This window comes from Acinonyx jubatus, chromosome C2, assembly GCF_027475565.1.
Source record: "Acinonyx jubatus isolate Ajub_Pintada_27869175 chromosome C2, VMU_Ajub_asm_v1.0, whole genome shotgun sequence".
NCBI lineage: Eukaryota > Metazoa > Chordata > Mammalia > Carnivora > Felidae > Acinonyx > Acinonyx jubatus.
In genome coordinates, this window is record NC_069384.1 from 129,106,253 (window position 1) to 129,121,178 (window position 14,926).

The window sequence follows — 14,926 nt, forward strand, 5'->3', positions numbered from 1 at the left end:
TTCTTTTTTTTAACTTTTTTTCAATCACAGAACTTCAAACTCAAATTCTTCAAATGATACCTTGCTCAGAAGTCCAACATATAAAATGGATTTTAAGAAAATAGACCATTCTTGCTAAATCTGGGCTAAGGAATGAGGTTCAAACTTGTCAGTTCGCCTTTACTTCCTTTATCCCCAAGAGCAGACAAGATATCCCCAGATCTCCCTACAGCCCAGTTTAAAAACTGAATGATCCCAGGCCCTCTAGCAAACCAGGACCCACAAGAATAAAAAGAGAATAGGGCTGACATGGGTCTGGATTCGGGCCTGATTAAAGCCAGTGTGAGTTTTTGGCCATGACTCACTCCCCCAAGGACAGGCGTGTCTGCTTTGAAAGGACATGTCAGGAATCGGGAAGGAAGTATCTAATCCACACAACCTCAGATAATTTACCCTGTAGGCCAGAAACACTGGTGTTTTTCCCCAGAGATTTTCCCTGTTCTTTGAACAGCGTATGGTCCAGGGCCCCTTGTTATCATTGATAGCTGAAGGTCCTAACCTTGAGCCTCTTGGGCAAGTTGTACAGGGCATCTATGGCTGTCAGATTTTCTTCTCGGTTTTGTGGAACCCTTGTAGGAATAAAAAAAAAAATCCCCGCCTATCTAAAGACCCCAGTTCATTCAAAGACTGTAATGTTTCATCTGTGAGCATTTTCCTAGCCTGACTTAGGAAGTAACTGCTACTGCTTTCTTTATTGGAAATTTCCATCAGGATTTCGATCCGGCAATGTGCAGCCTGTTACTTTTAGCTAGATTGAACCTGGAAGGATCAGATTCTAAAATCCTGACAATCTTCTCAGAGCGGGGGTTCTAGACCTGTTTTGTTCCAGGAGTACCATTAACAGCTGGTGAAGCCCGTGGACCGCTTCTCAGAAATGCTTTTAAATGCACAAATTAAAATATATATTATAAATAAACCAAATGTATTGAAATGCATTCAGCAAAACATTTTTAAATGTAGCTAAGAAGCATGATAAATATAGTAATAAAATGCTTCTTTTATTAACATTAAATTATAAGAACTAGTAACTAGTCTAATAATTCTGTAATTTCTAAGTAGTATTGATATAAATGATATAGTAAGATATTTGCAGTCACTGTAATTTAACAGGAAAATATTCTGTGATTTCTATTGGTGATGAAGTTGCAAGTACAGTTAAAACTAATTTTATTTGTTAATTATATTAATAATTGAAATAATGATAAATTTCAGTTAGAGGTTAGTGAAAATAAAAATGTAATTTTCCCCAAGTTCGCAGACTATCTGAAATCTTTCAACAGTCCACAGGCCCAGGTTAAGAATCCCTACTCTAGGGGCTCCTGGTTGGCTCAGTTGGTAGAGCATGCACCTCTTGGCCTTGGGGTTTTGAGTTCAAGTCCCAGTTTGGTGTACAGCTTACTTAAAGATTAAAATCTTTAAAAAAATAAAATAAAATCCCTGCTCTAGATGAAAAGTCAACAAACTACATTCTGCAGTGTGTTTTTCAATGGCTTACAAGCTAAGAAGGGCTTTTACATTTTTAAATGGTTGAAAAAATCAAAAGAAGAATGATAATTTCATGGCACATGGAAATTAAATGACATTTAAAACTTCAGACTCCATCAGTAAAATGTTACCAGGGCGCCTGGGTGGCTCTGTCAGTTAAGCGTCCAACTTCAGCTCAGGTCATGATCTCATGGTTCGTGAGTTCGAGCCCTGCGTCGGGCTCTGTGCTGATAGCTCGGCACCTGGAGCCTGCTTCGGATTCTGTGTCTCCCTCTCTATCTTCCCTCCTCCGCTCTTGCTCTCTCTCTCTCTCTCTCTCTCTCTGTCTCTCAAAAATAAATAAACATTAAAACAATTTTAAAAAAAGAACACAACCATGCCCATTCATATTAAGTATTGAAATTGCTGTTCTCATATTACGCTAGCAAGTTTAGGTTGTTGGATAGAGATTACTAAATAATTGGTTATTGTCCCTTTACAGAAAATATTTTCCCAACCCTGTCTCTAGACCATTTCAACTCTAAAGTTTCTTGATGTGGTAGTGTGACTCTCAGGGGTTTTTGTTTCTGGAGGCATCGAGCAGGTAGCGATGATCCATCCCTTGGGGCTACAAAGATCAAATCAGTGGCAGTTGGGGAAAGTGGAGAAAGGAAGACTAGGGCTCATCTGTTTATGGGTCAGAAGCAATCTCCATCCAGGTGTGGCATCTGCCTGGCCTTCCAAGGCATACCCTGGAAAGGGTGATTTATGATTCTGGTGTATTCTATACCTCTTCCCCATATCTCCCACCACCAAGTTGCCTCCTTCTGCCCGTTCTCTGCACCTTCCTAGCTGTACTATGCGGTCATCCTACTGAAATCTTCCTCCAAACTCCCAGGCTACCTTTTTTTGTAACTGTATAAGACTCAAAGAGCATGGCTATGAATGAAAATCTACAAGTGAAATGAACTTGCATATTGGTCGGTTAGCTAGAACTAGGGATGGGTAGTTAATTAATGGACATGGAACAGAAATAGTCTTTACTTTAAACTATATGAAAAGCGTGTAGAACATGTGGCTGTCTTCATCATAGTGTGAATTTCTATTCTCTCCAGTTGCACTTTTGACAAGTTATGTCATCTAAAATATTTTTTTCAGACTTACAAAGAGAAGTGGGAACCTTTAACACTACCAGCCTGTGTGCAACTTTTTAAGTAGGATTCTCAAAACCCAATGTTTTCAGAATGTGGCCATTCTATCCAGCCTTTCTTCTTTGAAATATGGCAACTTGAAATGGCTTCATAATCCCACATTTATTCCCTGTAGATGTTGGGCCCATTGCAAAAAGTATAGTAGATTGGCATGAGTGGCAGGCCAGGACCCTACTTCTCTCTCATCTCACAGTAGAGGCTATCATGATGCCACTCGCAGCAGTGATGACCTCTGATAGTCTTCCTTCTCCAGACCCCATAGCACGTCCTGAGCCCTCCCTGTGCTGATGTGTACAGAGCCTCTTCGGCAGTCTCCATCTCAGATGAGCCACCTGCCAGCCTATGCAGGTGGAAAGGGGCCAGCCAGTCTGCAGGCAGGAAGCCACAGGAGCTGAGCACCCACAAGCACACTCGAAGTAGACCATGGTGCATGGTCTCTGGGGAAAGAGACTGCAGCCCTCACCCTCCGCCAGCAAGGCTCTAGACGAGTGCTGTCCACTGGAAGTGTAATGGGAGTCGTATATGCAATTTTAATTTCTCTAGTGGCCACATTTTTAAAAGTTAAACGAATCTAGGGAATTCATTTTATCGAAACCCAATATAACCAAAATATTCTCATCTTAATATATGTTCTGTATAAAAAATTATTAATGAAATATTTTACATTCTTTATTTGTACTCAGTCTTCAAAATCCATGTGTATTTACTTACATCATCTTAATTTGGATGCTAAATCATCACCACAAATACTTGATCTTTCTTTAGATTTTATATGTTAATCATTGAGAAGCTAGATTCACATACCTGAGAGGTTCCAGATGTCCTTCAGAGGTTTCCAATAACTGAATCGAGTCTTCATTTTGAAAGTTAAATTTAAATTCGTTTAAATGAAATAAAATTAAAATTCTAGTTCCCCTGTTACTCTAGTCACACTTCAAGGGCTCGGTAGTCACATGGAGCTAGTCACTATCGTATGGGGCAATGCATTCATAGACTCTGAAAAATCCCACAGCTGAAGAGGATGGGATAAATGGTCTAGTCCCATTCCTCACTTCACAGATGAAGAGACTTAGACCCAGAAGAGGTAAGAAGTTTTCCCAGGAACTCAGAGAGTGAGTCTTTGAAACCAGGCCCTCTTGACTCCCCTCTGCTGCTCTGTCCACTACCCTGTGCTTTGTAACTGCCACTAAGGTGATTATTAGAATTAACCCACAATTCGTATGCCTGCATTTAAGTTCCATTCATCATAACCTTAAGTCGTTAGGGCTGTAACACTCAATAAAAGACTCCATAAAAAGACAGACTCCATAAAAAGACAGACTCCATAAAAGTCTGTCAGTACTGTCGCAGTGGTCAGTATGCACAGAAGCCTCCTGGGTACATAACTGGTATTGTCCTTGTCTCCCCCACCTCTCCATCCCCATGGTCACCTGGCCTCCAATCAATTGCAGCAATACTTCATCCTGCTGATCCTCACCGACGGCGTCATCACAGACATGGCCGACACCCGGGAGGCCATCGTCCACGCCTCCCACCTCCCCATGTCGGTCATCATCGTCGGGGTGGGCAACGCTGACTTCAGCGACATGCAGATGCTGGATGGTGACGACGGCATTCTGAGGTCACCCAAGGGAGAGCCTGTCCTTCGAGACATCGTCCAGTTCGTGCCCTTCAGGAACTTCAAACACGTACGCATATCTCTGGGGCTTCCCGTGGGAGAGCAGAACCAAAGCAAGCCCACTCCCACATTTGCCACCAGTGTCTGGGGTGAAGCAATGCTAGCTGTCCCTGCGGGGCCGGGCCGTCTCACATGCAGGATACATAGAGCTTGGCTCTGTGGAGAAAGACGTGTGACTTAAGTAAGAGATGAGGAGTTGTGCTAACTGTGGTAGCCAGCGTTTCACTGGCACTTGCCCCCGTCCATATAATTTCAGCTCTCTAGTGCACACAGGGCTGCATGCACCTTTGGGCATGCTGTTCCCTTCCCGAGGGTGCCAGGCTGAAGTAGCAAAGAGAAGCTGAAATTCAGCCTGGGTTCTCCTTGTCAAGCCACGGACCCTCGGAGACGCCTGTGTTTGCCTTGGAAAAGTATAGTTTTGAAATGATAGAGACCTAAATCCTCTATAAATATACAGTAAACAGCATGAAAGATTTATTTAACTCTTTAATGAGGGAACCAGAAAGATAACAAAGCTATTCAAAGGAGGGTATAAAATAGTTGATTATGGTCACGGGGGGACAGGCAATACTGGCATAGGTTTGCTAGGCGGATTCAAAACTGCTTAATAACCAAAAGGGTTAAAAAATAATAATTATCATCTTTAGATTACTTTCTTGACTGGGCAGAAATCTTGTCAGTTTTCTGCAAGTTAACATCTAGCTTTACAGCCTTGGGCTCCCGTCAGTAACAAACAGTAAGTCAAGCAGTGTCACAGTCCCCAGATGACCCCAAAGCAGGCCCACTAGACAATGCTGACACGGACTTAAGAAATTGCTCTGTAACAGGTTTTTGGCATTTCCTAATTTGGGATGATTTTTAACTCAAGAAAAGACACCTTTAAAATGTACACAAAACCCTGCACGTGTAGGGCTGCTTTTGCCCGGAGTGACATCTTCTCTGAGTCACACATATGTCCCCTCTGTGCTGGTAGTGGCCCTGAGGGGTTCTTCAGAGCCTCCTCCAGCTGCATCTGGGCGTCATGTGTGTTGTCACAGACAGTCCTCTGTGTTCTTTTGTTCCATGCTGCTTGTGGAGGCCACTCAAGAGCGGAGCACCCGCAGCCCCTGCTAGCCACGGAGGCCTTGCCTTCTGCTCTGCGTGTGGTGCCAGCAATACCGCTCCCAGGCCTGGCAACTGAACTTGAGCTGCCCCAGCAGGAGGGAATCTCCAGAATCTTAGTGCCCGGAAACCCAGCGGTCTCCTTGGAAATGACAAGAACCCCCTCCTCTCCGTGCTACGGAGAGCCCTCTGTCACCTGGACTATTAAGGCAGACCACCAATGCCTACGCTTCCCATCCCCCTGCTGGAAATGTCTTTGGCTTCCCCCTCCAGCCCCTCTGTTCTGAGGCCTGAAGTCAGTTATTTAGGGTCAGGCACTCTGCCATCCAACTTGAGCTTTCCCTTCTGACATTTTCTGGAAAAGCCTTTCTCCTCAAGCCCAAAACCCTCATTCAAATGAAACCCTTCACCCTCCTAGCCAATTTATCAGATACATCCAGAAACATCGGAATTCCAATCTGGGCTCACCCTGGGACCCCAGCTACACTGGGTAAGGCAAGTATGAAAGTAGGATGGATGGGTTTATTGTCAACAAGTCCCAGTGCCAGCGTCAGAGCCTTTGGCATACGCTTTTCACAAACTGCTGCTTACCACCTTTTTGGGACGGACTTTAAAGCAAACACTCAGATAAATCACGAGCCCAGCAACCTCCACTGAACCCTACATCTCTTGGCCTACCGAGACCACTTAGAGAGATCCCTGCACACTCCAGGGCTCCTTGAACGATAAGGTATTGCTCATAGCCTTACGGCCACACAATTGCTATTCGCCCTTTAAGGAGAACTGTGTGTAATTAGAATCATTAAAGGAGCCAAACATCAATCCCTGGTTACAGCCTTGAGTACAAAGGGAGCTCCAAGTAACACCAAGCCCCCAGAAAGCACATAGGCACTAGTGGGGGGTGTGGGCTAGCTGTGGAGGAGGCTGTTTGCCTGGGGAGGGTGTTTCCAAATGAAACCACTTACTAAATAAAAGAGGCTCAACAAGCCCTCAGGTTGTCTGCATGGGGACAGCGAGGAGTGTTATGTGCTAGGTGGAGGGATGTTTTAGAGCAGGCTAAATTTGCTGCAATTGTGTTCACCAATGAAGCTATCACTTCCCCAAACCATCCTCTCTCTGTCCCTGCATGCACACACTTGTGCAAACACACACACACACACACACACACACACATCTGTGTGCTACAGCAATGCCACAGAGCCATGCGAGTTCTCGCCTCTCCTCCAGCTTCCTCGTATTCCTCAAACACTCATGGAGCACCTTCTATGGGCACAGCATGTGCTATACTAGGACCACAGTGAGATGATGAAGCCACAGAGCCAGGCCTTGAGGAATTTTCTGGAGAACTACATGGTTGGGACATACGTGTCAGCAGAAAACTCCCATGCTAAGCAACCTGTGGGTGATTGAAAAAGGTTCAAATGTTGCTCTAGGATTTCAGAGCAGAGAGGAGCAGCAGAGAGGAAAGCCTCACAGCTTGAGGTCGTAAAAGGAAGAAGGACAGAGCCTTGGTGGGCAGGGAGGTGAGGGGGCGTCAGCAACAAGGGAAGCGCCCTGATCAGGGTGAGGGAGTGGGTGCTGCTTGCGCGTGTCTGGGGCACAGAGTCTCCAGCAGCTCTGTGGGTGACGAAAACAACACCAGGGGCATATCACCCACCTTATCTTCGTGGATTTCAGATTACAGTTTGAAAACTATGTCGTCATCCAAACAAATCTACTCTGAATTCAATACACAGTAAATAAAATGGAAGGTGAGCTGGTATCATTTCATATAAGCCAGTCACCCATGAACTGCCTCTCTTTGCATAATAACTCAAAGCTTTGAAGTGGGCAAGGCACAGACTCTGAGCTGTGTGGCTCTGGGCAAGTTATTTAACCTTTCTGTGCCATAGACTTTCATCTGTAAAATGAGGCAAATGACAAATACATTGGGAGAATGAAGGTGGTACCTATATAAAGCTTGGCACAGCAGCTGGGCGTCATGGGTAGTTAATAAATACAGCTGCAAATACCAGCTGTGTTCACCTTTTTGGCCTTTTCCCAACCAGATCATGCCCTCAAGCCCTAACCGCTCACCAGAGCCACCAGAGCCAGCCCAGATATGCAAAAGAATGGGAGAGTCATTTAAAAACTGTGCTGTCTAGGGGCGCCTGGGTGGCTCAGTAGGTTACACGTCTGACTTTGGCTCAGGTCATGATCTCAAGGTTCATGGGTTCAAACCCCATGTCTGCACTTTCAGTGCAGAGCCTGCTTGGGATTCTCTCTCTCTCCCTCTCTCTGCCCCTCCCCCACTCATGCTTTCTCTCTCTCTCTCTCTCTCTCTCTCTCTCTCTCTCTCTCTCTCAAAGTGAATAAATAAACTTTAAAAAAAATTGTGCTAATACAGTGACAAATAGCCACATGCAGCTGTTTAAATAAATTTTAAATAAAATTTAAAATTCAGTTTTTCATTCACACCAGCCACATTTCAAGGGCTCGATAATCACATGAGTCTAGTGACTGCCATACTGGACAGTGCAGATATGGAATATTTCCATCATTGTACAAAGTTCTACTTGCCAGCATTAGTTAGGGATATCTTTGTCTTCAAATAACAGCAAATTCATCTTAACAGGGGATTACACAAGTGGTTCTTAACCAGGGACAACTTTGGCAACATCTGGAGACACTTATGATAGTGACAGTTTTGGGTGCTACTTGCAGGTAGTGGGTAGAGGCCAGGGGTGCTGTTAAACATCCCACAATGCACAGGACAGTTCCCCACACCAAGAATTAGCTGGCCCAAAATAGCAATAGTGCCAAAATTGAGAGACTCTGGATTGTGTAAATACAAATACATTGTTCTTCTGTAACGAGAAGTTAGGGACTGGCAGCTGCTGACATCTTTTTTTCAGTGATTTGATAGCATCAGGACAAGCACTTGGTGATTCCCCTTGCTGTTGTCTCGTGATGATAAAACAGTTGCCGTAGCTCCAGGAATTACATTCTAGTTCAAAGAAAAAAAGAAGAGGAAAGGGAAACAAAGCCTATTATGTCTGTGCCCTCTAATCAGGAAAAAAAAAAGCTTTCCAAGAAACATCCTATGTCTCAAAGGATAAAACTGGGGCCTATGGGCATCCTTAGGTTCAAGGGAGGCTGGGAAATTAAGTATTTGGCTTTCTAGCTTTTATATGACATGTGGCCAGAGAGTAAACTACAGTAGGAATGACTTTCATAGTTACCCCAGTGTACATGTGGACCATGCTGTAACACACAACCCTGAGCAGACATTTATAAACTAACAGAGCACTCATGGATGTCAGGTGCCCAACATGCTAAGACATCTTTGAAATGTGAGAGGTCACTTTAGAAAAATTCCCCATCATGTTTTCAAGATATGTGTCTCTATTTTGAGCCTCCTCAAAACTGTGTGAGATAAAACCAATCCCTATTCTTTGCTGTTTTGTCTCCAAGAACACAGGGGCTCAGCCAAGTTGAATGGCTGAGTGGCAAGCCACAGAGGAAGGAAAGAGCAAGAAACCAGGTCATTGGGCATTTAGTCGAACCCTCTTTCTTTCCTTTGCTGAGGAATCTCAAGCACTCGTTAACTGGTCCCTCGGCTTCAAGTTTTCAAGTTCAATAATAGCTAATAATGAGACTAGGGCAATTTTATTTGCCCGGAGGCTGGAAAGTTAGTACTGAATGCCAGAGCCGGAGGTCAGATCCAGCTCTGTATGACTCCAGAGTCCATGCAGAATACCAACCTCCACCTTCCTCTGCCCCAAATCATACAGGGGGACCATACTGCTGACAGAATAAGACTACATTAATTAGTGGTATTCAAGACCCTCCCTCACCTGGCCTCAAGCTTATCTTCCAACAGAATACTCCAACAATCCTGCATCCCCAACACACACACACACACACACACACACACACACACACACACTTCTTTCAGCCCCATCAGATGACTCCCTGTCCCTAGAATGATCAAACGTCATTCCCCTTCTTCTCTACATTTAAAAACATGCCTAACTTAAATTCCACCTCCTCTTGGAAGTCTGCTGTGATTTCCTCTAATATGACTTGGTCTTTTCATTTTCTGTGCTCTCGTCCCAGAGCATTAATGACTCTAGAACAGTGCTTCCCAAATTTCAGTTCACATAGGAATCACCCTACAGGCACCAAGTTAAAATGCAGATGATGATTCAGTAGCTCTGGGATGAGTCTAACGTTGTACGTTTCTATTAAGCTCCCATGTAACGTGCTGTTGTTCTGTGGCATGTACCATGTTCACGCTCACAGTAGAGTTCATTTTGGCCACACCAGGCTCCCCTGTCATGATTATACCTCCTTTAATGGCAAGAACCACAAACTCTTATAAACCCTGGCATCGTGCCTGGACTTGAACACAACTTGGGAACCAAACTTAAGGACAATTCATTCTGCTGTCCAACTTTCACCCGTCTTCAGCTGTGGATAGCTTTATATTTTGAGACAGGCATGAAAAATATAATTATTAAATGAAAGGTTCATTTTCCAACAATCTAACAACTCTCTTGCTTGGAGTAGATGATCAACAAATATCGATTGAATGAATGAATGAATGAATGAATGAGAGAGAGAGAGAGGGTAGCAGCTCAGAGCAAGACTGCAGTCTTGTAGGCTGATTCTGGATCAGATTCCTTGGGCCGGGTGCCAAAGTCACGGTGATTTCTTCTTCCCTGCAGGCATCTCCAGCTGCCCTGGCAAAGAGTGTGTTGGCCGAAGTCCCAAATCAAGTCGTGGACTATTACAATGGCAAAGGGATTAAGCCAAAATGTTCATCAGAAATGTATGAGTCTTCCAGAACACTAGCGCCGTGAACTCCGCACGCTTTTCCAGAGTTCTGGAACACTATTCCTGATAACATTTAATACTTCTACTACTCCTGTACTTAAAAAGACACACACACATACACATTTAAAAAATAGCACGTTTGGGTGATTTTTAACTAACTGACAATTTTTTTTGCATGTGTAGCCCTGAGGCCTGGATCTGTTAAGCTCTTGTATTGTCAAAGACTTTTTACAAGGAAACACAAATAATTGTAACTTACTCTTTACATTATAGCATGTCGCCTTGAAATAAAATGTTGTCTGTATCCGTTTTTTATACAGGTTTGTCGAAATTTTGCTAAATTTCTTATTATCTTTACACTGTGAAGCATTTTGAAACATTTACCGAACGTCGATAGCCAAAACATATTTGGTTTTATCTGCTACGGGATGAGAGACTTTTCAAAATGGCAGATGCATGGACTGTATTTTGCATGTTTAAAATAAAAACAAACCAACAAACAAACCACACTGTTTTTTGCAGTTGTTATCTATAATCCCTCCCTGCTAATAACGGTCTCTTTGCTGAAGAAAAGGTTCATCCACCTAGACATAGACTTCTAGAAGTGGGTCTGGGGCACCTCTCAGCCCAGCACCTCTCAGACTTGACTGTGCACACAGACTACCTGAGGATCTTGTTAAAATTCAGACTGGTGCAACAGGTCCACAGGACCCAAGATTCTGCATCTCTAACAAGGTCCCAGGTGACGCCATTGCAGTCTACACTGAAGAGTACTGAGGTTCTAGGCTTTGGGGTATCATCCTAGAGACCGTCTGAAACAGGGAAGCACCTCGTCTGCTTGCGAAGGGCACTTGTCCCCTGCCGGTAGCACAAAAGTCCTGCCTGTCTCCGAGGTGGGAATAGAAAGTAGTGAAACTGATTCCAGAAGCTGCATATACCCCAAATCAGTCTCACTGCTTTATAGTCACTCCTCTTCCTTAAAAAGACTGGGGAGGGTTCCTCCTTGCCAGCCCCTGCCCTCTTAAAGGAGGCATCACACGACCTCAACAGGAATGGTTCCATTTTTATGTCAATCCCTAGGAGAGACCTCAGAGTCTTCAGTGGGACCACAACAATGGAAACTTGTTCATGGCCGATGGCCATGCAGTATGGTTCTCCAGAAACTTGGCCCACCGAGCTGATCTTTAAGCTTAGGGTGGGGCTTCTGACTGCCTCTTTTTATCACTCCTGAGAGCAAATTCTACCAGCAGAAATGCCTAGAATCATTGTTCTGTGTGGAGGTGTTTTGTTTTGATAGAAACCGGCCAGTCTTGAACCAGAACGAATGTTTCCCGTGTCTAATGTTCTCACAGAGAAATGGACAAATGTTTTACAGGTATAAAAGGCACAAGGAGGAACTTATTTTTGGTCAGAGCATTGGGGAAGTAAATCACAAGGCAAAATAGATCTGTTTGTTGTTTGTTGCGGGAGGAAGTACTAATAAACAAATCAAATGCCTTGTATGATCTCCAGTGTTATAATTATAGATCCTCACTTTGCAAATACATGTCAGCCAAATGCACAACATTTTGGGAATGATGGTTAAAAAAAATGTATGACTGAAAAAAAATCATAAATATTTAAACTGTATTGGTTTATGAATAAATTGAGTACTTACAGAATTTTTTCTAAGAGTTTTAGTCGTGTTTCTCTTTTCCAGGCAATTTGCTAGCAGTGATTTATTTCATGTAGATGACACACCCTCAGATTAGGACTCGCTCTTTCACAGTCCCGTAGAAACACATGGATCATTGTTTTTGACAAACAAGGATTCAACTATTAAGGCCCTATTGTACAGAATTATCTGATGGTGGTTTCTGTCATCAGATGTGCTTCCATGTCGATGTGCCTAGAACATAGTAATAAGCAGTCCATAGATATTTAATGAATAAAGAGATGACTAATCGAATGAACGAATGAATGAATGGACTTGTTAATGTGCCTCGTGATTGATCTCAAATCTATCGTAGATTTAACAGGTGAGTTAAGTGGATATGGCTGTTAATCATGTCATTCTCAAATATCTGTTGGGATCTGTTACATTCATGTCAGGATCCCTGGGATCTGTGAGGTAGGGTGACAAGGACAGAGTCTAGTTTGCCTGGCAGAACCTGATGACGGCTTACTTGAATTTTCATAGCCAGACTGAAGCCCGGCTCAAAAGAAGAATGGAAATAGTAGCTAACAGTCATTGAAGGCTTACTGGTGCCAGGTCCTATCCCAAGTGCTTGCCACATACTATCTCATTTAATTCTCCCAAAAGCCGTATGAGGTAGATAATCTTACTAGTCTCATTTTGCAGATAAGAAAACTGAGCCACAGAGATCTCATGAACCATGAGATCATGACCTGAGCCAAACTCGAGTCGGAAGCTTAACCGACTGAGCCACCCATGTGCCCCATGGCTCTCGAGCCCATTTCCTAATCCCAATTTCAGCTATCTCCTGGCACTATACCTGCCCACTTGCCATATTAAGCAGTAGATACTTAGGACATTTCAGAGAATGAGGCTTAAAACTTGACCTTTGCCTCCATTTCAGAAATTTCTCTGGGTCACCTAGTATCTCAGCCTCTTGATGTGGGCTCTTGGCCTCTTGTGATATAACATCCCCCTGGGAGCCGTGGAAGAGACTCAGGATACTCAGGTCTTCCCAATTTCCTGCCACCAAGGAGACGACGTAGATCAGATATTACAAACACGAATGCTCCCAGGAGCTGAGCAAGCCATGTGAGTGACTGAGGAGGAACAGGTTAAAACAAGGGACATAAAGAGAAGAGTGTGGTGAGGATGGAGAGAAACTAGAAAGCACGTGTCCACAAAAGGGCATAGCTCCAGGGCCCTGGCACAAGTGTGAAAGCAATGCAGCCAGTCCCTCAGGTTCTCAAAAGAATTGGAAAATGTGATCTTTCACATAAAACTTAGCAATTTGTCAATGTGGCAAATTCATTCAAACTCCAACAATTGTTTTATATACAACAAGGACCAAACTGTAAGAGGCAAAGGAAAAATATCTCTGAGCTTAAATTGGCTGGGAGGGTGAGTTTGGAACCACTGAGTTCTATCCATGTGTGGTCTGCCCTCCACTGGGCCTCAGTAGACAATGTACACTCCAAAATTCCTGGACAACCCACAGATATTTTATTTCTGTGGTTTATATCTATCGACATTTGCTGCAATTTGAAATTGAATCTTAAAATATATTTACTAGCTCATTTACATGACACTAATATACCCATTACACATTAACATAAAGAAAATATTTTTATTTTAAAAACTGTATTTCAGGGCACCTGGGTGGCTCGGTCGGTTAAGTGACCGACTTGGGCTCAGGTCATGATCTCGTGGTTCGTGAATTCGAGCCGCGCGTCAGGCTCTGTGCTGACAGCTCAGTGCCTGGAGCCTGCTTCAGATTCTGTCTCCCTTTCTCTCTGCCCCTCCCCCGCTTACTCTCTGTTTTTCTCCCTCAAAAATAAAATAACGATAAAAAAATTTTTTTAACTATATTTCAAAATAAAATAACATAAAAAACTATATTTTCAGGGCACCTGCTGGTTCATTCGGAAAAGCATGCAACTCTTGATCTCAGGATCGTGAGTTTGAGCCCTCCGTTGGGTGTAGAGATTATGAATGAATGAATGAATGAATGAATTTTCAAAGACAAAAAATAGTGAGGCAAGCAGCATTGTACATCTTGCTTAATAAATGCCAGCTGGATTCTCATATCTGATTCTAAATTCACCCTGCTGTGTAATGATGTTTTGGGTTGAAGTACAACGAGGAAAATCTAGCCTTGCATGGCTATGTAGTTGGTACAGGGAGGGGGACTTTCAGCTTTCTCAGATAATTGTGCAAATTCTTTTCACCACAGCACATCTCAAGAAGTGGTAGTTTCTTAAAGGTTAGTTGCAATGTCAAACGTGAAACCCTATCAAAAACCCTTCCTGGCATTTTCAACATTCTTGTACCCATGCGTGACTTTGTAACATCACACACTGATCACTTGGAAAATATTGACCCGCTCACTGATTTAGATGTTCCAAATGCTTACATAGTTTATTTTGAAATACCAAAAAAAAAAGTCACTTTCTTTTGTTGTATAATAACACTGCCTATCTCCTCAGACAGACTAAGTATTGAGAATCTGTCAAATTATAGCGGCAGACTTAGGTTTTCCAAAATTCTAATCTTTGCTAGAAAGCTCAAATGTTTTCACTGGCAACAAACACTGTCAGTTGTTTTTGTTGAAATGACAGATGCATTTCCTTCATTTTCAAGAAAGTATCTCCCAAATACCCACATCTGAGTAACTCTAGTTTATGTCAGTCTTTTTGTTTTCCAAGTAAAAATGGTGTTCTGTGGAGAAAAAACAAAACAAAACAAAAAAAGCAGCCCATCGAGGATACAACACGAAGGCACATGCGTCTTTGAGGCAAGCATCTTCGGTTGGATGACAGCAAGCGTGCTGTGTGAGGGCTTTGTGCTCTGTCACCCAGCATATGAAAAAGACATAGACTTAAGGGTCAAGACGTAATAAAACTGCTAATTTTTCTGCTCCACCAAGAACATCCTTAGGTG

At 43.2% G+C, this 14,926-nt stretch overlaps 1 protein-coding gene across 2 annotated transcripts in view; it reads left to right on the top strand.

The window, feature by feature from the left end:
- CPNE4 (copine 4) overlaps positions 1–12,265 on the top strand; it is a 598,316-nt gene extending 586,051 nt beyond the window's left edge. For both annotated transcript variants that reach the window (XM_053221448.1, XM_027061847.2), the window contains 2 exons: positions 4,166–4,402; positions 10,203–12,265. In XM_053221448.1, the coding sequence (XP_053077423.1) occupies positions 4,166–4,402; positions 10,203–10,337 (372 nt within the window). In that variant the 3' untranslated portion in view covers positions 10,338–12,265. The remainder of the gene's footprint in view (positions 1–4,165; positions 4,403–10,202) is intronic.
- Positions 12,266–14,926: the final 2,661 nt, after the last annotated feature.